General features: G+C 43.9%; 1 protein-coding gene across 2 annotated transcripts in view; it reads right to left on the bottom strand.

The window, feature by feature from the left end:
• The window catches only part of ROS1 (ROS proto-oncogene 1, receptor tyrosine kinase), a 493,170-nt gene that overhangs the window by 260,681 nt on the left and 205,598 nt on the right, over nt 1-26,891 (bottom strand). For both annotated transcript variants that reach the window (XM_073575944.1, XM_073575945.1), the window contains exons 17-18: nt 21,011-21,174; nt 19,955-20,123 (exon numbers count right to left, since the gene is read on the bottom strand). In XM_073575944.1, coding sequence (XP_073432045.1) covers nt 19,955-20,123; nt 21,011-21,174 — 333 coding nt within the window. The remainder of the gene's footprint in view (nt 1-19,954; nt 20,124-21,010; nt 21,175-26,891) is intronic.

Below are 26,891 nucleotides of genomic sequence, written 5' to 3'. Positions count from 1 at the left end.
TCATATAGACTCCCCAAACTCAATCCAAATGTGAGGTGGTCCCTAAAAAAAATGGTTTTGTAAATTTTGCTGTAAAAATGAGAAATCACTGGTCAACTTTATAGCTTCTAAGGGCATAAAAATAAAAAGTTTGAAAATTGAGAAATGTTCAACATTTTTGCCACATTTCCATTTTTTTAACAAACGCAAGTCATATCAAAGACATTTTACCACTATCATGAAGTGCAATATTTCCCGAGAAAACAATGTCAGAATCACCAGGATCTGTTGAAGCGTTCTAGAGTTATGACCTAATAAATTGACACTGGTCAGAATTGAAAAAATTGGACCGGTCACAAAGGCAAAAACAGGCTCTGGCGTGAAATGGTTTTAAGGATCAGTTTTACTATAGCCAAGATTCATAATCCATTTTCAAATGTGCCCTAAGGGAACAACATCATGTATACATATGGGAATGTGCTGCATTACGTATCTTGCATATTTATCAAACTACAAGTGTCACAGCTGTAACCACACAGAATTACTAGCTAACTAAATGTCAGCACAGAACATGCTCTGATATTTTAAATAGTTTTTTGTTTCAGTAATATGACATTGGAAAAGCAAATCTCCTGTAGCAGAGAGCATTCCCCATTCCGGAGTGTGACCGTGTATTGCAAGGTTATGCATTCATCTTAATGAGCATCATACAATACCACCTTTCAGTTGTCTTTGCCAGTAACGAATAAATGTACACCCAAATATTAACAGATATCATGGTTGTAATGTTCAATTTCATTAAGTTGCAAAAGTAAAATAGATTCATATGAATTAAATGTGCTATTAAGAACATTATTAATATTATGTCGGATAACTTTTGTTAATTATACTATGAAGTATATTCGCGCTGATAAAATTTTTCTCTTTTCAGGAGAGGGATTTACTCATATAAATACTAAGTGTATGGTAAGATGTGGCCACAGATGGTGGTATAATGTGGTGATACTACCCAGATTAACTTTTGTTAATTGTTTTAAAATTATTATATTATTATAACAGGATAATACTATTTTATAACATTATATGTCGACTATTAGGAGCTGATATTCAGCCATTGATGTGACTATAGTGTGTATGACTTATTAGCACATGTTGCCATCTAGTGGTGACTATTTTTAATTGTGAACTCCCAACTTTTTCAGAGGTTATGGATGGGTGAACATTTTCCAGAGCATTTCGTTCAGAGACCCTGAGAACACACACCTATAAAATATTCTATATTCACCCTCCTTTCAATGCTAGGCTGATCCTCTGCTGATCTCACTGGCCTCCTGTTCTGAATTCACGGGTACTTTGGGACAAGATATCAACATAGAACAGAAATTGCCAGAGAAGGAGAAAGTGTTTTTTCTTTACAGGAGTTTGCTGTGGTTCAGAGGGCAATCTGCAGCAAAATCTGCAACAAGTGGGATTTACAGGGGAATTCTCACTTCCCCACTGTAGTGATGAAAAAAAAATGCAATCAATCTGCAACAGAAATTGACATAAAATTTGCTGCGCAACAGGTCAATGTGATTTTTTTTTGTATGTGAATGATACCAGTTAATATTTTACATGCATGCTGCATTCTGCTATAAGGCTATGTGCACGCAGAGTTTTTCAAGGAATTTTTTGGATAGACTTTTTTTGATAGATGCTATTGCTCAAGTGCCACCGCTGGTGCCATTTTGCTGCAGCCAATTTTTTTTTCTCCAACAAAATGGCGCCGACTGCAGCGCTTGTGCAATAGCATCTATCGGCAAGTGATCGATGCTATGTCACATGCGCCACCATTAATCATTAACAATAAATTGAAGAACTTGGCACTTGACTGGAGATGTGATGAGATAAAGTTGCCTTTATTATTGCTTTCAAGGTTTGTTTAACGTTTTTGGTCTTATATCACACCTTCATCAGAATTGAAAAAGTAAGGGGGGGGGGATGAATATACAGAATAAAAGAGGGGTCATGCAATACATAAAAAATGATAATAACGTAGCACAAAAGATCAAAATTGCAATCATGCAATTTATCTAGTAGGAGCTCAAACGTTATTAAGTTCATAACTTATGTCCTTTACATATAGAACAATCATTTAGAGTAACAGATCAGAGAGAAAAATGCAAGAAATGCGAACAGTAATAATAATAAGGTATTATATACATTTCTACGCCATTTTGCTGTAGTGAAAAAAAATTCCAAAGGCCACACTATGAACTGCTCAAGTGCAGTATTTAAAATAGGAGGCAGGTCACTGAAGTTTCAGTGACCTGTCATTTAAGCCCATGAGTATGAATATGAGAACAGAGCACCAAATAAAGTGTGTAAGCGTAGTTCTGAGAAAGTGCTATATATTTACAGTGATCAACAGGTTCCAAAACAGCGGATGCCGCAAAAGCGTAAAGGTTCTGTCCGTTTCAAGTCTCCCAACAGTATGGGAACACATCTTAAGCTTCAAGAGGATGCTGGGACAGCCTTGGGCCTAAGGCCCAGAAGAGGTATTGAGTGCCATATCTCTGTTTCCCCTGCAAGGAAGGTGTCAGCTGGGTCTTGGCGAAAGGGAAGGATGGTGGGCGTCATAGTAGTTATTATGCCAGATAGAAGGTCCCTGGTACCAACAGGAGCTGTAGAGGCGAGGGACATTTGGGTAGCATGGAGTTAAGGACTGATAATACACTGGACAAAGTCAACATCGTCAGCAAGGGATTCTGTCTCACCATATATATCCGAATTGCACAGTAAAACTGAACCTGCTGAATCGGACCGAAGGTATCCTGTCATATCTGTAGCTGTAACCGGTCCCATGGACGGGGAGGAAATAAGAACTCCCGAACTACAACTGAACAAGGAAAGTACCCCACAACACATCACACTCAACTCTGATTCCTGTTTAGAAGAGAGGTTTAAGGGCAAAGAGAACTCAGTTCCGGCCCACAGCAACCGGCCCTGTCCCCCTGCACTGGGATACTCAAACAAAGCACCATCAAGGGATCCCTCCCCAAAACGAAGCATCTTTTTAATTTTTCATTCAACTGTATTAGGAAATAGTATAGATTATGGCACTAAATAGATAGGGATTTAGGAAGAAAATTACTTTGGGCCACCCCTTTAATTACTCAAAGCTTAACAAGTGACTTGGTAACAGTATCTATGATCAAAAGGTAGTTGCTATTTATTTAAAATAATTAATGCAGCTTCAAAATAAATAGGCTTCTCAAAAATGTCTGATTTTAAAAAAATAATTAAAAATGTATGATTACAATGCTGTAAAGGACCTGACCATCCAGCATATTTTTGAATATAATTTTTATTTGCAACATTCTCTTATATAGATTACATCATAACAAGTTAGAAATGCCTTCAAGATAAAAAAAAAAATAGTCGGAATTTCGGCTATTTATACAATAAAGTTGAAGGGAATCTATCAGTAGAATCAACCTTCCAAAGCCAACGATATGGGTGCGCAGGTCATAATAAGCTGAATAAAATTATAGCTAGATGTCTGCAATCTGATGTCCTATTCCAGTAATAAATAATAATAATTATATTTATATAGCACCAACCAGGGGCGGACACTGACAGCTTGGGGCCCCTGTGCAAGAAATGTGTCTGGGCCCAGTATGCTGCTTATGATGAGAGCAATCTGGCATTGGGACCCCTTGAGCCTCGGGCTCCGAGAATCAATGCAGATTGCCCTCATTATTACTGCCCTGTAAGCAGGGGCATACATAGCAATCACAGGGCCCCTGCAAAAGTTCTATTTGGGCCTCCCCACACCTCTAAAAAAATATATATATTTATATTTTTCAATATACGCTTGATTTAGATCACTCTGTGTGTAATGACTCTATATAATATATGAGTTTCACGTTGTATTGAAGAACTGAAATAAATTAACTTTTGGATGATATTCTAATTTTGTGAGATGCACCTGTATATATATCCGTTAGCCTTCGGTTCTGCTGGCTCCAGCGCAGTCAGATTTGCAGTCAGGTGACAACTAGTGTCGGCTGTCGGTGAATAGAACACTGCAGATGTGGCTGACTCTCTAGTTGGCACATGACAGCAAGTGAGCAAAGCACATCCTCGTAGTTACGTGATAACTGCTGGAACCAGCAAAGCCCGACCTATATATGTATATTACATTATATGTCTGTTATCTGTATCATCTGGTATCTACTTTATTCATTGTCTATGGAACTGATGCAAATAGATGAGCGCAGCACTCAGCAGCTCTATAGATAATGGAGACAGCAGTGCCCGACTATGTATATATTATATTACATTATATGTCAGGTATCTGTATCATCTGGTATCTGCTCTATTCATTGTCTATGGAACTGATGGAAATAGCAGAGCGCAGCACTCAGCAGATCTATAGATAATGGATAGAGCAGAGGCCGCCCATGTATATATTATATTACATTATATGTCTGGTATCTGTATCATCTGGCATCTGCTCTATTCATTGTCTATAGAACTGATGCAAATAGACGAGCGCAGTGCTCAGCAGCTCTATAGATAATGGAGAGAGCAGAGCCCGACTATATATATATTATATTACATTATATGTCAGGTATCTGTATCATATGGTATCTGCTCTATTCATGTCTATGGAACTGATGGAAATAGCAGAGCTCAGCACTCAGCAGATCTATAGATAATTATGAGCAGAGTCCGAGCATCTGCTCCATCTAGGATGAGACTGCATAACTCTGTTTTCAGAATTTCTTGGGGGCCCAGTGGTCGAATCCCAGTGATCAAGTTATCCACAATCCGATGGATCACACATACATTGTACATACCTGTATATCGTACATACATACACACATATACCGTACATACATATACCATACATGCACACACAGATACACACACACATATACCGTACATACATAAACCATACATACATATACGTGTATAAACGTATGTGTGTAAAGGGGTAAGTAACTGGCTTAGTGATAGAAAGCAGAGGGTGGTTATAAATGGTATATTCTCTAACTGGGTCACTGTGACCAGTGGGGTACAGCAGGGATCGGTGTTGGGACCTATTCTCTTCAACATTTTTATTAACGATATGGTAGAAGGTTTACACTGTAAAACATTGATATTTGCAGATGATACAAAACTACTGTATGTAAAGCAGTCAATGCAAGAGAACATAGTATTCTGCTACAGATGGATCTGGATATGTTGGAAACTTGGGCTGAAAGGTGGCAGATGCGGTTTAACAATGATAAATGTAAGGTTATTTTTAGGCGTCGGGTTCCTGCCATCCAGAGCCTTGCACCCAGCGGTCTACCATTTTTCTTCGGCCGCAGTGGAGCGTATTCAGCAGATCCGTCGGTCCCGGCGCTCTGCCCAGGCCAACTCCGTGGGTTTGCTTGTTGCTGCCACCTCTGGCACAGCTATGACAATGCATGCTGCTCAGCAGCGAGATTCTCCAGGGACTAAGTCCTCATGTCAGGCCACTGAGCATGCCCGTGGAGTGATCTCCCATTGGAGATCGAGGGTCACGTGCTCAGGTCCTGCTCGTGTTTGGATTGGCCCATCCGAGAAGCCAGGAAGGTCCCGGACGCCCGTGGCTATAAAAGGTTTGCATGGCCGCTCAGCCATGCGCTAGTATAGACTGTATTTACAGACTATGTGGAGTGAGTGATGTATGCACCTATGAATGTCTCTGGTGAATGACTCATTAAGAAACCCCTACCCTTGGTACGGATGTGTTGTGCAGCCTAGCCTGCTAGCACCCAGGCTTAGGCGTAGCAAGGTCTGAGGTTGAGTCAGGCATCTGGCCTCACCAGGGACTTGGCACGCCTCAGTGCACGTGCTCCATAGCCAGCGTCTATAGCGGCGCTCGCGGCAGCGACGCCGCACGTTCAGTGGGCCTAGAAGGACTCTAACCCCGTGTCCTTGGGGTAGAGTTCTGTGGCCGTACACTGTGCGCTCTTTTGGCCGAGCTCTGTGAGTTAACAGGCTCCGGCATCTACTTTCAGCGGTGGTGCGGCTCTGTGCAGTAACAGAGTTCGCCCTGTTCATATTGGGTGACGTAACCTACGTGTGACTGGTTTCACACCGCTTAATTCTTCCGCCATTACTTAGCAGCAGTGTACCACCTCTGCAAGGTGGACCCCGGGCTGCGAACGCACCTACTATTATTTTATAATTTGGTGCGTTCCGCCAGCCCTAACATTATACTAGCGCCTGGGTCTGGCTAGTAATGGCGGATGAACAGCGACTGCTGCAGTACATCCGGCAGCTGCAGGGCAGGTTGGCGGCTCTCGAGCGTTCAGCCTCAGCTGCGGATGTTACTGCAGTCGCTGTTCAGGTAGCCACAGAGGCTGTCTCCCGTGTGACCACAGCCATCCCTGTCCCGACTTTGTCCCGCCTCCCGCTGTCCGAGAAGTTCTCGGGTGATAGTGCTTCTTGTAGGGGTTTCGTAAGCCAGTGCTCTATACAGCTGGAGCTGCTGGCTGCACAATTCCCTCTGAGAGGGCTAAAGTGGGATTTATTATTTCCCTCTTGTCGGGCAGGGCTTTGGAGTGGGCCACACCGCTGTGGGAGCATGGTGATCATGTGGTGTAGAGTGTCACGCGGTTCTTGGACACTCTGAAGCAGGTCTTCCTGGGGCCACAAGTCACCCATGACACCGCGCTCCGGCTGCTGGCATTATCACAGGGCTCGTCCATGGTCAGTCACTTTGCCATCCAGTTCCGGACACTGGCCTCAGAGTTAGAGTGGCCAGATAAGGTCCTCATTCCGGCATTCTGGAGAGGTTTGGCTGGCCATGTGAAGGACGCTCTGGCCACCAGGGAGATTCCCGCTACACTGGAGGAGCTTATCACTGTTTCCACCCGTATTGATCTTCGCTTCGCCGAGCGAAGGTTGGAGCGGGCCCAGTGTAGGCAGAGGTTTAGGTTGGCACCTAGCTTTGCTAAACCTCTGGAATCTTCCAATCGGGCGTCCGAGCATCAGGGGGCTTCCCGTGAGGGATCCAGGCCCCAGTCGGCTCGAGCTCCTGTGAGCTGTCATGTTTGCCGGCAGTCCGGTCACCTTGCCAACCGGTGCCCATGGCAGCTGGGAGAACGCTCGCGCCTAGTGGCCGTAGGAGGTGGCGCACTAGAATCAGCGGCGTTTTCCTCCAAGCTGTCCTTTAAGGGGACACTTGAGGTTGATTCTTCCACTCTGGCGGTGGAGATTTGCGTGGATTCCGGGGCAGAGGGCAATTTTATGTCGTCAGCCTTCGCTCAACGGCACGCTATACCTCTGGTTATGATGTCTACACCAGTCACCGTCAGTGTGGTGAACGGCGCCACTCTATCCTCACAGATAACCCACCAGACCGCTCCCTTGTTACTCACAGTGGCTCCATCTCATCAGGAGACAATATCCCTCCTCGTCATGCCCGAGGGTATTGACCAGGTACTTCTAGGGGTCCCCTGGTTCCGGTACCACTCCCCCCATATAGAGTGGTCCTCAGGGAGGATTATTGGGTGGAGTAAATCATGTGAGGGTAGATGTCTGAGGGAGTGCGCTCAGGTTGCCTCCACCAAGGTTCCCGCAGATCTCTCTTCACTCCCCAAACACTATCGACAGTATGCGGGCGTGTTCTCCAAAAAGGCGGTGGAGACCCTTCCACCGCATCGCCCCTATGACTGTCCTATTGACCTCTTGCCTGGTGCTGAGCCTCCCCAGGGTCGAGTCTATCCCCTATCTCTCCCGGAGACAGGGGCCAAGTCTCAATACATCAGGGAGAATCTGGCAAGAGGATTCATTAGGAAGTCAGTGTCACCAGCGGGGGTGGGATTCTTCTTTGTCCAGAAGAAGAGTGGGGAACTACGTCCTTGCATTGATTACAGGGGTCTTAACGCCATCACCGTTAAGAATAAATATCCTCTGCCCCTGATATCAGAGCTGTTTGATAGGCTACGGGGAGCGAGAGTGTTTACCAAACTAGATCTGCGGGGGGCTTACAACCTGATTCGCATCTGTGATGGGGACGAATGGAAGACGGCATTTAACACCAGGGATGGGCACTATGAATACCTGGTGATGCCCTTCAGCCTCTGTAATGCCCCGGCCGTCTTTCAAGACTTTGTGAACGATATCTTCCGCGATATGCTTACCACCTCGGTTGTAGTCTATCTGATTGATATTCTCATCTACTCACCAGATATTGACTCCCAGCGGAGAGATGTTTGCAAAGTTTTTGATCGCCTGCGGGCAAACTCCCTCTATGCCAAGTTGGAGAAGTGTGTGTTTGAGCAGGAGTCCATGCCTTTCCTGGGCTATATCATCTCCGCCCGGGGGTTGGCCATGGATCCTGCCAAGCTACAGGTGGTGATGGATTGGCAGGAACCTCATTCTCTCAAAGCGGTGCAGCGCTTTATGTGGTTCATAAATTACTATCGCCAATTCATCCCCCTCTTCTCGACTTAGGTAGCACCCTTGGTAGCCCTCATCAAGAAGAGTGCAAATCCCAAGTTGTGGTCGGAACCGGTCTCCAAGTCCTTCTCCTCCATTAAGTCCCATTTCGCTAGCGCTCCCATTCTACATCGCCTCGATGTAGATAAGCCCTTCATTCTGGAAGTGGATGCCTCTTCCGTCGGTGCTGGAGCGGTCCTGTTTCAGAAGGACACGCAAGGTCGGAAGCACCCATGCTTCTTTTTCTCCAAGACCTTCACACCGGCGGAGAGGAATTATGCCATCGGGGACAGGGAGTTGCTAGCGATAAAGTTGGCCTTCTTGGAGTGGAGACACCTCCTGAAGGGGCTTGCCATCCTTTCCAGGTGTTCACCGACCACAAAAACTTGGTGTATTTACAAACAGCCCAGCAGCTAAATTCTCACCAGGCCAGATGGTCTTTGCTCTTTTCCCGGTTCCACTTCACCCTCCATTTTCTCTCCAGGGAGAAGAACGTCCGGGCCGATGCTCTCTCCCACTCCGTGGTGTCATCGGAGGAGGAGCCTCGGCTGATCGTGCCATCCGAGTGCCTGAGGACTGTGGCTCCTTGAGTCAGTACCTCCGGGCAAGACATTTGTCCCTGCCCGTCTGTGACCGGAGGTCCTCTCTTGGGCTCATTTGTCCAGGGTGGGTGGACATTTCGGTATAAAATGGACCTCTGAGCTTCTGGCGAGGACGTACTGGTGGCCGCATATGGCCCGAGACGTCAGGGACTCTATTCAGGCGTGCATCTCTTGCGCCCAGAATAGGTCCTCTCGGCAGTGGCCCGCTGGGCTTCTTTTTCCTCTGCCAGTAGCGGACAGGCCCTGGGAGATGGTCGGTATGGATTTTGTGGTGGGGCTATCCAAGTCCAGTGGCAGCACGGTCATTTGGGTTGTGTCACGCGGGGCTTAGGTCAACTAAGGCAGAAATACCCGGGGCCCCTGTGGTGTCCCTTTCACTAGGGGAAACCCTGTCTGACCCTCAACTCAGGGTTTTTGCTGATGGTGCAAATGCCTGAGCCTCCACCCTTTCCTTATCTCCTGCTCAGCCCTAAGCTTAACCCTCCACCCTCCACCCAGTGAGGAGACAAACCACCAAAGCCCCAAACAATAAAGACAGACAGGGAGAACTTAAACTGCACCGCGCTGCATACACACAGGACTATACAGTAATGTGAACAGGGCACAACAAAACACAAATATGGGAAGGCGAGAAGGTAACAATGGATCATATGACACCAGATATGAATCTCTCTCTCTCTCTCTCCAACACCTCCACTCCAGACCAGAACCACTTGGTATGACACACAAGCTATAATCGGCGACGCCCATAGGCCAGCACGACTATTTAAAGACCGTGGGTGTGACCAAACATCCAACCTGATCTCCAGCTAGATTAACCCCCGATAGCCTGAGAAACTCAAGCCGGCGCCACTGAGGCTATAGTGGACGGAGGTGGAACTACCTCTGCCTGCCGGACGCTGTGGTGTGAATAGCGTCCGACATGACAGGTTGTCACCGACCATTTCTCTAAGATGGTGCACCTGGTACCTCTCTCCCGGTTACCTTCTACGCGGAGCCTGGCAGTGTTGTTCATTAAGCAGGTTTTCCGCCTGCATGGCATGCCGGACAAGATTGTCAGTGACCGGGGTCCTCAGTTTGCGTCCCGGTTTTGGAGAGAGCTTTGTTCCCTGCTCAGCATTGAGCTGAATCTCTCCTCTGCCTATCATCCCGAGACGAACGGGTTGGTAGAGAGAGCCAACCAGACCCTGATCACATATCTTTGACATTTTGTCTCGGCCAGGCAGGACGACTGGGCATCCTTCTGCCGTGGGCAGAGTTCGCTTTGAACAATGCTGTGGCCGACTCCACCGGTCAGACCCCATTCCTCCTAAATTACGGCCAGCATCCGCGCGTCCCTGTACCCATGCCCGTGTCATCCACCGACTCCAGGGTGGCAGACTGGGCGGTGGAGGCACGCGACATTTGGGATCGCACCCAGGACGCTATCCGGGCTTCCAAGGAGAGAATGAGGACCTCCGCTGATGCACACCGGCACCCTGCTCCGACTTTTGCTCCTGGCGACTTGGTGTGGCTCTCCGCCCGAAACATCAGGCTGCGGGTAGAGTCCACTAAGTTCACACTACATTGGCCCCTTCAAGGTCCTCAAGCAAATCAGCTCTGTGGTCTACCGTCTGGCCTTTCCACCACACTTGGCTATCTCTGATACATTCCACGTGTCCCTCCTTAAGCCTGTTCACTTGTCCCGGTTCTCCGAGTCATCTGCCGGGACATCAGACTTGTCTTCGGACGAGTTTGAGGTCAAAGCTATCGTGGGATGCAAGGTGATGTGGGGCAAAAAGTTTTATTTGGTGGATTGGAAGGGTCATGGTCCAGAGGCTCGGACCTGGGAGCCAGTGGAGAACATCCACGCTCCGCTCCTCATTGCGGCGTTTGAGAGTAGCGAGGCTCAGAGGGGAGGGGGCCCTAGGAGGGGAGGTAATGTTAGGCGTCGGGCTCCTGCCACTGCACAGCAGGAATCCAGAGCCTTGCACCCAGTGGTCTCCCATTCTTCTTCAGCCGCAGTGGAGCCTGCTCAGCAGATTCGTCGGTCCCGGCGCTCTGCCCAGGCCAACGCCGTGGGTTTGCTTGCTGCTGCCACCTCTGGCACAGCTATGACAATGCATGCTGCTCAGCAGCGAGATTCTCCAGGGACTAAGTCCTCATGTCAGGCCACTGAGCATGCCCGTGGAGTGATCTCCCATTGGAGATCGAGGGTCACGTGCTCAGGTCCTGCTCGTGTTCGGATTGGCCCATCTGAGAAGCCAGGAAGGTCCCGGACGCCCGTGGCTATAAAAGGTTCACATGGCCGCTCGCCCATGCGCTAGTATTGACTGTATTTACAGACTATGTGGAGTGAGTGATGCATGCACGTATGAATGTCTCTGGTGAATGACTCATTAAGAAACTCCTACCCTTGGTACGCATGTGTCGTGCAGCCTAGCCTGCCAGCGCCCAGGCTTAGGCGTACGTAGGTCAGAGGTTGAGTCAGGCATCTGGCCTCACCAGGGACTCGGCATGCCTCAGTGCACATGCTCCATAGCCAGCGTCTATAGCGGCGCTCACGGCAGCGACGCCGCGCGTTCAGTGGGCCTAGAAGGACTCTAACCCTGTGTCCTTGGGGTAGAGTTCTGTGGCCGTACACTGTGTGCTCTTTTGGCCGAGCTCTGTGAGTTAACAGGCTCCGGCATCTACTTTCAGCGGTGGTGCGGATCTGTGCAGTAACAGAGTTTGCCCTGTTCACATTGGGTGACGTAACCCACGTGTGACTGGTTTCACACCGCTAAATTTGTCCGCCATTACTTAGCAGCAGTGTACCACCTCTGCACGGTGGACCCCAGGCTGCGAACGCACCTACTATTATTTTGTAAATTGGTGCATTCCGCCAGCCCTAACAGTTATACGCTTGGGAACAAGGAATCAATATCACCATTACACACTGAACGGGAAACCTCTGGGTAAATTTGACATGGAGAAGGACTTGGGGATCCTAGTTAATGATAAACTTACCTGGAGCAGCCAGTGCCAGGCAGCGTCTGCAAAGGCAAACAGGATCATGGGGTGCATTAAAAGACGTCTGGATACACATTATACTGCCTCTGTACAAATCCCTGGTTAGGCCGCACTTGAAGTACTGTGTACAGTTTTGAGCATCGGTGCTAAGGAAGGATATAATGGAACTAGAGTGAGTACAAAGGAGGGCAACAAATATAATAAAGAGGATGGGGGAACTACAATATCAAGAGAGATTAGCAAAATTAGGATTAGTTATTCTAGAAAAAAGATGACTGAGGGGCAATCTAATAACTATGTACAAGTATATCAGGGGACAATAGAATCATCTATCGGAGGATCTATTTATACCAAGGAAGGTGACAGTCACAAGCGGGCATTCTCTGCATCTGGTGTAGAGAAGGTTTTTCCACCAACATAGAAGAGGATTCTTTACTGTTAGGGCAGTGAGAATCTGGAATTCCTTGTCTGACGAGTTGGTGATGGCGAACTCAGTCGAGGGGTCTAAGAGAGGCCTGGATGTCTTCCTGGCGCATAACAATATTGTATCTTACAGTTATTAGGTTCTTTAGAACGACGTAGATCTAAGGATTTATTCTGACGGAATATAGGCTGAACTGGATGGACAAATGTCTTTTTTCGGCCTTACTAACTATGTTACTATATTACTATATACCATACATACATACACACACATATACAGTACATTCTGTACATACACACACTTATATACACATATAGTATACACATACCATACACACATATGGAATGGTACACAAATGGGAATGGTTGGTGATATCAACTTCCTTTGTGGCACATTAGTATATGGGAGAGGGAAACATTTCAAGATCAGTGGTGACCATGGTGGCCATTTTGAAGTCGGCCATTTTGGATCTAACTTTATTCATTTTAATGGGAATTGGGTCATGTGACACAAACTTATTGAAAATTTCACAAGAAAAACAATGGTGCGCTTGGTTTTAACGTAACTTTATTCTTTCATGAGTTATTTACAAGTTTATGACTACTTATAAAATATGTTCAAAGTGCTGCCCATTGTGTTGGATTGTGAATGCAACCCTCTTCTCCCACTCTTGATAGCAACACCGCAGAAGAAATGCTAGCACAGGCTTCCAGTATCCGTTGTTTGAGATGCTGCACATCTCATATCTTCACAGCATAGACAATTGCCTTCAGATGACCCCAAAGATAAAAGTCTAAGGGGAGTCACATCAGGAGACCTTAGTGGCCCACGACGACCAATCCACTTTCCAGGAAACTGTTCATGTAGGATTGCTCGGACCTGACACCCATAATTGATGGTATGGTGTGGTATATGGGGTACAAAGATAGTGGGACCATTCTTCATGAATGGAAACCTCAATGCCACTGGATATCTGAAATTGCTGCATGATGATGTGTTGCCCTCTTTATGCACTTAAGATAGCACTTTCCCTGAGTTTTTCCAGCAAGATGGTGCACCACCACATTATGGGTTTCAGGTCCAAGCATTCCTACAAGGAATCTGACCCCCTTAGACTAGCAGTTCTTCTGCAGTGTTGCTATCAGTGTATCAAGAATGGGAGAAGAGGGTTGCATTGACAATCCAACACAATGGGCAGCACATTGAACACATTCTATAAGTGGTCATAAACTTGTAAATAACTCATGAAAGAATAAAGTTATGTTAAAACCAAGCACACCATTGTTCTTGTGAAATTCTCAATGAGCTTGATGTGTCACATGACCCTCTTCCCATTGGAAAAAATAAAGTTGGATCCAAAATGGCCGACTTCAAAATGGTCGCCATGGTCACCACCCATCTTGAAAAGTTTCCCCCTCCCATATACTAATGTGCCACAAACAGGAAGTTGATATCACCAACCATTCCCATTTTATTCAGGTGTATCCATATAAATGGCCCACCCTTTACATCTACTGTGCATAGCTACATAGATATACATATACTGTACATACAGGTGCATCTCACAAAATTAGAATATCATCAAAAAGTAAATTTATTTCAGTTCTTCAATACAAAAAGTGTAACTCATATATTATATAGAGTCATTACAAACAGAGTGATCTATTTCAAGTGTTTATTTCTGTCAATGTTGATGATTATGGCTTAAAGTCAATGAAAACCCAAAAGTCATTATTTCAGTAAATTAGAATACTTTATAACACCAGCTTGAAAAAATTATTTTAAAATTCGAAATGTTGACCTACTGAAATGTATATTCAGTAAATGCACTCAATAGTTGGTCGAGGCTCCATTTGCATCAATTACTGCACCAATATGGCGTGGCATGGAGGCGATCGGCCTGTGGCACTGCTGAGGTGTTATGGAAGCCCAGGTTGCTTTTATAGCAGCCTTCAGCTCATCTGCATTGCTAGGTCTGGTGTCTCTCATCTTCCTCTTGACAAAACCCCATAGATGATCTATGGGGTTAAGGTCAGATGAGTTTGCTGGTCAATCAAGAACAGTGATACTGTTGTTTTTAAACCAGGAATTGGTAATTTTGGCAGTGTGGACAGGTGCCAAGTCCTGCTGGAGAATGAAATGTCCATCTCCAAAAAGCTTGTCGGCAGAGGGAAGCATGAAGTGCTTTAAAATTTCTTGGTAGATGGATGCACTGACTTTGGTCTTGATAAAACACAGTGGACGTACACCAGCAGATGACATGGCTCCCCAAACCATCACTGATTGTGGATACACTAGACCTTGGAAATCAAGGTCCCAGAGTCTGGAGGAAGAGTGGAGAGGCAGAAAATCCAAGCTGCTTGAGATCTAGTATCCTCTGCCATTCTTCCTTGCAGATCCTCTCCAGTTCCATTAGTTTGGATGGCGAACATTGGTGTACAGTCATTTTCAGGTCTCTCCAGAGATGCTCAATTGGGTTTAGGTCAGGGCTCTGAATGGTCACAGAGTTGTTCCAAAGCCACTCCTTTGTTATTTTAGCTGTGTGCTTAGAGTCATTGTCTTGTTGCAAGGTGAACCTTCGGCCAAGACTGAGGTTCAGAGCACTCTGGAAGAGATTTTCATCTAGGATATCTCTGTAGTTGGCCGCATTCATGTTTCCTTCAATTGCAACCAGTCGTCATGTCCCTGCAGCTGAAAAACACTGCCATAGCATGATGCTGCCACCCCATGTTTCACTGTTGGGACTGAATTAACTGGGCAGGTGATGAGCAGTGCCTGGTTTTCTCCACAATTACCGCTTTGAATTAATACCAAAAAGTTCTATCTTCATCTCATCAGACCAGAAAATCTTATTTCTCATAGTCTGGAAGTCCTTCATGTGTTTTTTAGCAAACTCTATGCGGGCTTCCATATGTCGGGCACTGAGGAGAGGCTTCCGTTAGGCCACTCTGCCATGAAGGCCTGACTGGTGGAGGTCTGCAGTGATAGTTGACTCTCTCTAGTGCATCTCTGAAGCTCAGCCACAATGATCTTGGGGTTCTTCTTTACCATTCATACTAAGGCCCTTCCCCCACAATTGCTCAGTTTGGCTGGACAGCCAGGTCTAGGAAGACATCTGGTGGTTTCATACTTCTTCCATTTAAGGATTATGGAGGCCACTGTGCTCTTAGGAACCTTGAGTACTGCAGAAATTCTTTCATAACCTTGGCCAGGTCTGTGCCTTGCCACAATTGTGTCTCTGAGCTCCTTGGCCAGTTCCTTTGACTCCATGATTCTCTTTGGTCTGACATGCAATGTGAGCTGTGAGGTCTTATATAGACAGGTGTGTGCCTTTACAAATCAAGTCCTATCAGTTTAATTAAACACAGCTGGACTCAAATGAAGGAATAGAATCATCTCAAGGAGGATCACAAGGAAATGGGCAGCATGTGACTTAAATATGAGTGTCTGAGCAAAGGGTCTGAATACTCATGACCATATCATATTTCAGTTTTTCTTTTTTAATAAATTTGCAAAAATGTCTACATTTCTGTTTTTGTTCAGTCAAAATGGAGTGCAGAGTGTACATTACTGTGAAAAAAATGAACTTTTTTGAATTTACCAAATGTCTGCAATGAAACAAAGAGTGAAAAATTTAAGGGGGTCTGAATACTTTTCGCACCCACTGTAAATAGGTTTTTCAGGACTATGGGCCGGACACTGATCTGCAAAAGAAGTGAGTGGAACATGCTACCACGAGAGGTGGTGAGTTCTCGTTCAATGGAAGTCTTCAAACAGAGGCTGGACAGACATGTAACATAGTAGCATAGTAACATAGTTATTAAGGTTGAAGGAAGACTTTAAGTCCATCTAGTTCAACCCATATCCTATCCTAACTTGCCCTAACATGTTGATCCAGAGGAAGGCAAAAAAACCCATGTGGCAAACAGTAAGCTTCACATTGGGGAAAAAAATTCCTTCCCGACTCCACATACGGCAATCAGACTAGCTCCTTGGATCAACGCAATATTAAGGAAACTAGTGTATGTACCCTGTAATATTATACTTTTCAAGAATGGCATCCAGTCCCTTCTTAAATTTTAGTAGGGAATCACTCATTACAACATCATATGGCAGAGAGTTCCATAGTCTCACTGCTCTTACAGTAAAGAATCCGCATCTGTGAGTATGCTTAAACTTTCTTTCCTCCAGACGTAGAGGATGCCCCCTTGTCCCCGTCACAGGTCTAAGAGTAAAAAGATCATTAGAAATGTCTTTGTATTGTCCCCGCATATATTTATACATTGTAATAAGATCACCCCTAAGCCTTCGATTTTCCAAACTAAATAACCCCAAATGTAATAACCTGTCTTGGTATTGCAGACCCCCCCAGTTCCCTAATAACCTTGGTCGCTCTTCTCTGCACCCGCTCCAGTTCAGCTATGTCTTTCTTATACACCGGAGACCAGAACTGTGCGCAGTATTCTAAGTGTGGTCGCACTAGTGACTAATATAGAGATAAAATTATGTTCTCCTCATGAGCATCTATGCCTCTTTTAATGCATTCCATTATTTTATTTGCCTTTGCAGCAGATGCCTGACACTGGCCACTAAATGTGAGTTTGTCGCCCACCCATACACCCAGGTCTTTTTCAGTGACAGTTTTGACCAGTGTTTTACAATTAAGCACATAATTATACATCTTGTTCGTTCTACCAAAGTGCATGACCTTACATTTATCTCCATTAAAGCTCATTTGCCATTTATCAGCCCAAGCTTCTAGTTTACATAAATCCTCCTGTAATATAAAATTGTCCTCCTCTGTATTGATTACCCTGCAGAGTTTAGTGTCATCTGCAAATATTGAAATTCTACTCTTTATGCCCCCTACAAGGTCTTTAATAAATATGTTAAAAAGAAGCGGGCCCAAAACTGACCCCTGTGGTACCCCACTGCTAACCGTGACCCAGTCCGAGTGTGCTCCATTAATAACCACTCTTTGTTTCCTATTCCTGAGCCAGCTCTTAACCCACCTACACATATTTTCCTCTATCCTCTTTGTTCTCATTTTATGTATCAACCTTTTGTGTGGCACCGTATCAAAAGCTTTTGAAAAGTCCATGTACACCACGTCCACTGCATTCCCTTGGTCCAGTCCTGAACTTACCTCTTCATAAAAGCTTATCAGATTAGTCTGACAAGAACGGTCCCTTGTAATCCCATGTTGATATTGGGTCATGAGGTTATTCTTCTCCAGATACTCCAGAATAGTATCTCTTAGAAAACCCTCCAGGATTTTACCCACAGTTGAGGTTAAACTTACTGGCCTATAATTTCCAAGTTCAGTTTTAGTCCCCTTTTTGAATATTGGCACCACATTTGCTATACGCCAGTCCTGTGGTACAGACCCTGCTATTATGGAATCTTTAAAGATTAAAAATAATGGTCTATCTATGACTGTGCTTAATTCCTGCAGTACTCGGGGGTGTATCCCAACCGGGCCTGGGGATTTGTCAATTTTAGTGGTTTTTAGACGTGTCTGAGATGATTTAGTGAATCCTGCACTGAGCAGGGGTTGGACACGATGACCCTTGAGGCCCGTTCCAACTTTAACATTCTATTATTCTAGTGTATTTATTTGTGGTCGGTGCTGGCAATGAAGTAGACTTGCAGATCAGAAGCTCTGGGCGATGCAGGCTCAATCCAGCCATTGATATAAGAGCCCCAAAGCCTATCAATTAAGGGTGTGTTATGTCCAATCAGTGTAACCAGCTTTCTGCTGTGACCAATGGGAAAAGACCACCACCACCTACTTAAACTCAGTGCCAGTTATAGTTTATACTTGCTCAGGTTCACTCATGTTTTTCAGCATTTGTTCAGCCTATTTGATGGATGTTTCTGAACTTTGTGTTTAAACATTTTTCTGCCTTATGATGCTGTTCTTGTTTCTAACCTCCTAGCATAGATGCAGTGTTCTGACCAAACTTTGCTGCCTCACTTCATCGGCCTGCAGCAACCCTATGGACCCAAACCAGGGGCCCCTATGTAAGTCTAAATCACTGAATTCAATTATGTCATTTATTAAGGTGCGTGCTGTTGTTTACTTTCACTGAAGGTTTTATCACTAGGTAATTATCATTGTCAGCTTGAATGTGCACATCACCTCCTGTGATAAGCAGCTCACTGTCAATAGACTATGTACAGAGAGAGTCTGGTGTGGATGGTGTTAGCTTTCTCAATACTGCTGTATTGCACATCTAAAACCTCTGATTGTGTCAGAACTGCTGCACCCAATAAACTTAGTGATACAACCTTGGACTTTTCCTATATCATGGAAGGAAGCTTGTGGGAAACGCACGCTGGAGTGAGGGGCGGCAGCAGCATTCTCATCATGAACCCGGGTGAGTGACTTTTTCCATTACCTTTCTTTTCCTCAGTTTTTCACTGTTTGTTGGTTTTTTTTTACACTGATCCACATAGGTACGTGATATATTTATATTTTATAGATTTCCAATTCTAATTACCATGTATATTTTTCCTTTGCACTTGCACTTTATGTATAATATTATGACACTTGATCATTTATGGTTCATGCTGTCTTTTTCCCTGCCTCCATCTTTTATTTCTGCTTTTATTCTTGTCTTGTATGTTTTATACTTTGACATAGTCCGTCACTTGGTGTCTTATTAGTAAAGTATTTTGTTAGCTATTTATGCCTGTTTATTGGTTATTCAATGCAGTTTGCATGATGCATTATAGTTTTCGCTAATCAAAGGTAAGAGTTTATTATCACAGATTTGAAACACTTTTCATATGAGAATAATTGACTTTTAAAGACTAAACTTTATTATTATTATTTTTATTATTCGGTTATTGTGTTACAATAGTCACATTTCCTCACTGTCATCATAATCACCTCGTGCTGAGTTGTTTCCAGTAGTATTCCGTATTGTCAATGCTTTAGTTGTGTCTAAGGGTAAGGCCACCTAAAATGAGTGGGCCACGGAATTTTCAGTTTATCTCTATTGTTTGACAAGATCAATAACAGCATTCATTTATTAACAGGAGTTAACTTTTTGGAACTGTCTCTCCGTATCTATGGACACTTTGGCAGCGTATCAAGGTAATTTGAAATAACTGTGCTCATAAAAAAGTCATCAAGTAGGGAAGAGATGAGCGACATATTACAAGTAGGAACCTTTATAACAATAGAACTAATGCTTTAATGACACTAACACAACATATTTTGTCATTTGTGTACAAATCAAAAATACAGAACAACGCATTTCGGAAGCAGATACAATGGGAATGTTGTTTGCAATAAAGAGATCATTTCTGCTCGAATTAAAAGACAAATCAATGGCATATAGCCACCCTGACCTTAAAGTGGAAAAAATCCAAAAGATGTAGATGGGTATGAGCCAAGCTTTCATTTTACTAACATGATTCAATTGAGTTCTCTTCAATATGATATAGGAATACTTATTAAAAAAGTGATAGACAAATAATGTAATACCTCCTTCTGGTGCATGGAGAGTAAGTGAGGTTGTAATTCCCTTGGCCCAATATGTGTACGGAGTAACTGCAAAGTCAAATTCTGTGTATGGATCCAGTCCTTTTACAGTATAGAAGGTTTCAGCAAATGTTTCATGTGTAAGACAGTTTTCATATCTGGTTCTGATCTCCTAAAAATGAAAGAAATTAATAATAAGGTATTATTGGTATGATCATACATTCATTGTAATGAAACAAGATTTTAATAGAACCTTCTTCAACTGTATAGACAATGGGTAATGTGTGATCATTGCAGTAGGTTGGTAATTGCTATATGGTACTAAAGGCTAGCTGGCAAATCTTAGCTTGTGGGCTATTCACAAATCATTGTCCCTCGAATTGAGGCGGACCATCTTTAGCTGTTATAATGCCCCACATCCTGAGCCCCTTCCTGGTATAATGTCCCCCATGCTGGACCCCTTCTTGGTATAATGTCCCCCATCTTGGGCCCATTCCTGGTATAACGTCCCCCATCCTGGGCCCTTTCCAGTAGTAATGTCCTCCATCCTGGGCCCTTTCCAGTAGTAATGTCCTCCATCTTGAGCCCCTTCCTGTTACAATTAATGTTCCATGTTTTGCCACTCATGTCCAACACATTTAAAAAAATAATAATTCTACTTACCTTCCCCCGCTCACCTCGGCGTGCAGCTGGTGCAGAGGCCGCAGCTGATTTTGCCATGAAAGTCTGTGATGGGCACGCCGACATCAGCGGTAGGGTGTATTGCAGTGCAGGGAGCCGGCGGGTCCCCCTATTGCAATATATTTCAACTGAATGTGCGTCCTCAGACCACTCTCGTTGCTGCCCCTGGTACTAATGTGATAAATCACTGTGTGGGGGAATTTTGTTTGTGGCAATTACAGTTAATGTTAAAGATTCTGCTTAATTTTTTGGGGGCAGAGATCCCAAATATGGAACTCACACCCATGAGGTATTTATGACTTATTTTGAACATAAGATGGGAATACCAATTTGAAATCTTTAGTTTGTAGGTTAAAAACTGTGATATTAGCAATATACCAGCTCCTGTAGCACTCTAGACTCCACACAATAGAATAACGTCCCATATTCGATATTAGATGGCTCAGTCCATAGAATGATGAAATCAGAATAATTTCCTCTTATTTCGAAGGAAGAACTTAATATGATGTCAGGTGTCACGTCAGGGACATGCGAGAAATTGCCTGAAAGTTAGGAAATTGGCAATTAAACAACTTGGAATATTATATGTTATTCTTAATTTAAAGAATAGGAGTCATTTTAATTTTTGTTTCAAAAATCATTAATACACATCAAAATATGAAACAATATAATATAATATCTTATCATAGAAATCTGGTTCTGTCTACTCATTTTTCACTCACTATTCATGAGTAAAATCTATATTCAGTTAACTTTTCACATTATTTAGAAGGGGTTATAAAATTCTATGGTGAGGGGGAGGAGGGAGAGCTAGCTAGAGGCAGACACAGACGATAGTTAGGCTATGTTTACACGCTGCTTTGTTGCTGCTTTTTTTGCAGCCAAAACCTGCTTTTCTTGCAGCATTTTTGCTGCATTTTTTGCTGTGCTTTTCAGGATTTCAAAGTTTAGCTTTGCTTCTGCCATACAAGCATGAACAATACGAGTAGAAACCAGAGAACCATAGGAGTTTTAATAAAATTGCAAAATCCTTCATTAATCTATTACAAGGTTAAAAAACATTCAAATATAAAAAGATGTGTTTTGACAGACACCAAAAAAGAACCATGTGGCACTAAGTACGACATATACACATCATAGCTTTATATGCCCGATAATGGTATATCCTGTTGGCCTGAATGCTTCCCTTAATTTTAGCCCCTTCTTATGATAATATCATCCCTTATATCATTCCCTTCCTTTTTGTATATTTTAATTGGTGTGTTCTTTTATTATTTTAATTGTGTGTTTTTCTATTATTTAGTTATACTTTGCAAACTCTTTTCGGGTTCCTTGAAGCAAGTTTATGTGGTGCTCTAATGATGAACCTATAACTGTGGTCCTATACGGAATTGAAAAGTCTCACCAAATGAAAACATTTATGGGCAAGAATACCATGTGATGATTTGAAAATATGGATCCAGAGAGATTTGATATGGATTATCAGTTGAACTTTGTATTTATTATTGTATGGGGTATAATTATGATGACCTTGCAGTGATGTGGTGCGTGTGCGCCCGTCATCTGATTCCTTCTGCCCTGCATCATCCGGCACGGCTCTTGCAGGTGTGGGATCGAGGAGCAATAGCTCTCACTCGTGCACAGGCTGAGTGCCGCCAGGTGGCGTTATGTGAGCGAGTCAGGTGATGGTCACGTGATTTCTCACTATGGAGATTTAAGGACCTGTTCGTTAACTATGACATACCTCCCCTTGAGAAAGCGAGATTAAGAGCAGCGAAACACGCGTCGGGGTGCATTTGGACCGGCTCCTAAGTACTGGGTGACAGCAATTTTTCCCTTCTTTCCATAAATATCTTGTCAATATGGATATGATATATGGTAAATAATAATATGACGGGGCATAATGGAAGAGGATTTGTAGTTACCCGATCTCCATGGATAGAAATAATGATGGTTTTACTCCAAATATGGGAAACTGGGGTTTCTTGTACTTAGGCATATTATAGGGGTTTGCTTCCAGGATATACTGTACCATTATCTGACATATAAAGCTATGATGTGTATACTGTATGTCGTACTTAGTGCCACATGGTTCTTTTTTGGTGTCTGTCAGAACACATCTTTTTATGTTTAAGTGTTTTTTAACCTTGTAATAGATTAATAAAGGATTTTGCAATTTTATTAAAACTCCTATATTTCTCTGGTTTCTATATGATTTAATAGTGGAGTTGTTCAGTAGTGGAAAGGTGTATTAATGAACAATACAAAGTGTTAGGCCACCAATGCAAGACATATGTGACACCATAAACTATTTTGGGAAAAAAATGCAATTTGATCAAATAATTTAGTAAAAAAAGATTTTTATGTCTGAAAAAATAGAGTAGTGACTGCTCTGAATAAAAAAGTTCATATGAGTTCATGAAAAAATACACAATTGCAAGGGTAAAAACAGCGGTGGGGGTTGAATTGGTAGGGTATAGTTTACCTAAGACATTGGCAGAGCATTGAGAAGGTGGGGCATTGTTTACTTTCACACATTGGTAGGGCCATTGAGTTGGTTAGGTATTATTCATACATTGGTAGGACATACTTAACTTTCACACATTGACAGGGCCATTCAGTTGGCCCTGCTAATGCAAACTGCCATGCTCAGGTGATGACACCAAGACATTTTGGTTTAAAGTTGTGAAAATCCCAAATCCTTCTGTACATGTTCTTTTTCACTAAAAATGCTGCAAAAACTAATGTCAACATCAAGAATTGACATACAGCAGATTTAAAAAAGCTGAAGTTTTTCAATTTAGTCAGGAAGAAAAAAAACAAAGTGAGTACATGAGAGTTTTCAAATCTCATAGCTTTTGCTGTTACTGTAAAAAGCAGCTGCATTATGCAAAAAAATTACACAAAAGTGTGAACATAGCCTTACAATTCTCCAAAGATGATTGGGCACCAATTGCCATCTCCTAGCTCAAAAATAAAAAGAGGGGGAGCGCACTAAGGCGGTAAATGAGGGACACCAGCGTGTTTAACAAAGGTAATCCACTCACCTGATGTGGTTGTGAAGGGTCACAACCACCTTATTATTATTATTATTATGCATTTATAAAGCGCCATTTATTCCATGGCGCTTTACATGTGAAAAGGGGAAATATAGACAAGTGTAATATATGCAAGAGTAATAAACAAGTGTAAGACAAGGGACACACAAGTACATAAGGAGAGGGGACATTGCCCGCGAGGGCTCACAGTCTACAGGGATGGGTGAGGATACAGTAGGAGAGGGTAGAGCAGGTCGTGCGGTGGTTCAGTAGACCGAGGATCATTGCAGGCTGTAGGCTTGTCGGAACAGGTGGGTCTTCAGGTTCTTCTTGAAGGTTTCCGTTGATGGTGAGAGTCTGATGTGTTGCAGTAGGGAGTTCCAGAGTATGCAGGGAGCATGGGAGAAGTCTTGCATGCGGTTGTGGGAAGAAGAGATAAGTTGGGAGTAGAGAAGGAGATCTTGGGACGATCAAAGGTTGCGTGCGGGTAGGTACCTAGAGACCTAAGGAAGTTTTGGCCGCTGCAGATGGCGGGGTGCAGATAAAACAGTAGAGAAGAGAAAAGCCGGGGTTCGTCCGTGCTAGACCACAAGTAACCAACCGAAGATGCTTGCGGACGAACCCCGGCTTTTCTCTTCTCTACTGTTTTAGGTAAAAAATGAGAAAGTCTGTATTCACTGAAGACAGATTTTAATCATAAAAAGAGAATTTTCAGAATGACTGATCAATCCAGGAGGAGAAAGAAGCGAAGTTCTCTTATGAGATAAATGGTGTATTACAAAGTTTCTTAGGCTAGTTTCACACTAGCGTTCGGTAGAGCTGCGGAGGGCTGCGTAGTTCCTCCGTTAAGCCCCACCCACTGCCACACCTCTTTGTTCAGCTCCGCCTACGTCGGCATGCGTCCTGCGTACCCTATCTTTAATATTGGGTACACAGGCCATGTCAATGTATGCAGATGCCTGCGCATGCGTCGTTTTGACGCTGCGCCGACCGCAACAAAATGCACATGTTGCGGTTGGCGTAGGGTCAAAATGACGCATGCTAGTGTAGTTCATAAGCTGGAAAAAAAAAGCTGAAATGCACCAAAATGCACTGACACATAGGATATAATTGGTCTGTGTGCAGTCCGTATTGAAAAACCATGTATAACATGTGGCCATAAGCAGCAAATAGACCGAAAATAAATTCCTGTGAATGTACCCATACTCTTACGTTACTATGTATCTTGCTCCTAATTATTTATGATACAGAATATACTATGATTGCCATATACTTCTACACTGCAATTGATTAAACACTTGGTCGGCCAACAGCCATATTGCTCCAGAACACATCCACTTTCAGTTTGGCTGAGTACGCATGTCTTTAAGATAGGAAGTGGGGAAAAAGTTGCTTATAACCACATCTGTCAGAGGCTTCTTTTTCTTTACAACAAAAGGATCGGTAATGCAGAAATCCATTGTGGGAAAGTCAGGACTATGTACATTACATAATTGGTTGAAACTGCCAAAAATGGTTAGTTTGGCTGCTATTATGACCACTCTCTGCTCATTCTTCTTGACCTATCTGCAGCTTTCGACACTGTTGACCACCATCTCCTACTCCCTAGGCTCCAGTCACTGGGCATTAAGGACACTGCTCTCTCCTGGTTCTCTTCCTATCTTTCTGACCACTACTTCAGTGTTTTGTTCTCTGGCTCCACGTCATCTCCTCTTCCTCTCGCTGTCGGGGTACCTCAGGGCTCAGTCCTTGACCCCCTTCTCTTCTCTCTCTACATGGCCCCAATTGGACAGACTTTAAGCAGATTTGGCTTTCAGTACCATCTGACACACAATTGTATATGTCATTCCCCGACTTTACCCACACTGTACTACAGAACGCCAGTGACTGTCTGTCCGCAGTCTCCAACATCATGTCTGCTCTCTATCTGAAACTCAACCTCTCCAAAACTGGGCTTCTTCTGCTCCCGCCGTCTACTAACCTCCCTAAATCTGACATTTCCCTCTCCATGGGTGGTACTATAATAACACCCCGGCAGCAGGCATGCTGTCTGGGTGTTATGTTTGACATTAATCTCTCCTTCACATCCCATATACAATCTCTTGCCCGCTCTTGCCACCTACACCTAAAGAACAACTCTAGAATCTGCCCTTTTCTCACCATGGAAACAACAAAAACCCTCACTGTCGCATTGATCCACTCCCGCCTGGATTACTGCAACGCTCTATTAATTGGCTACTCGACTCGACTATCCCCTCGACTCGTTACTCGACTATCCCCTCTCCAGTCCATACTTAATGCAGCAGCCAGTATCATCTATCTGACTAATCGGTACTCGAACGCATCTGCTCTTCGCTAGTCCTTACATTGGCTGCCCATTCATTATAGGATCCAATTCAAAGTACTTGTTCTCACTCACAAAGCTCTCCACAGTGCAGCTCCCCCTACATCTCCTCCCTCATTTCTGTCTATCGGCCTAACCGACCGCTGCGCTCTGCAACGACTTTCGACTAACCTCTACACTAATCTGTATCTCCCACTCCCGACTCCAAGACTTCTCCCACGCTGCGCCAATCCTCTGGAATGCTCTACCCCAAGAAATTAGGACTATCCACAATTTGCATAGTTTTAGGCGCTCCCTCAAAACACATTTTTTCAGAGCGGCCTATCACGTTCACTAATCAAAATCATTCTATGTGTAAGTGTGCATGAGTAGCTCATTCACTATCTCCATCCATCCCTCACTCCCTCAAGATGGCTGGACCATCATTGTAAATACACCATTGTAAATACACACCTGTAACTTGTATCTCCCCCACCTCATTGTAGACTGTAAGCTCTCACGAGCAGGATCGTCTTATTTTGCTTTAATTATTGTATTGTTAACGTTGTTACTTATGACTTGTGTTTTGAAACTGTTAAACTGTAAAGCGCTGCAGAATATGTTGGCGCTGTCAGAGACACCGCACTACACTCGCTCACAGAGCCAGTGCGCGTGTCCTGAGTACAGAAACAGTGCTAAAAGATACCTGTGGAGCAGGGCAGCAGAGGTGACAATGCGTGCTTCAAACTATTAGTGTCAGGGTCCAGTCAGCGCCGGAAAGTAAAGAGGCACAGGACCTGCGGACACTGAAATTAACAAGCTGGCACAGGACCTATGGTCAGGTGACTGCAAGGGGGCAGGGCTTAACATCCTGCTTTCAGATATGACAGGACACCAT

This window comes from Dendrobates tinctorius, unplaced genomic scaffold, assembly GCF_039654945.1.
Source record: "Dendrobates tinctorius isolate UK_male_01 unplaced genomic scaffold, ASM3965494v1 ptg000046l, whole genome shotgun sequence".
NCBI classification, from domain to species: Eukaryota; Metazoa; Chordata; class Amphibia; order Anura; family Dendrobatidae; genus Dendrobates; species Dendrobates tinctorius.
This window is presented reverse-complemented; position numbering and strand designations above follow the sequence as displayed.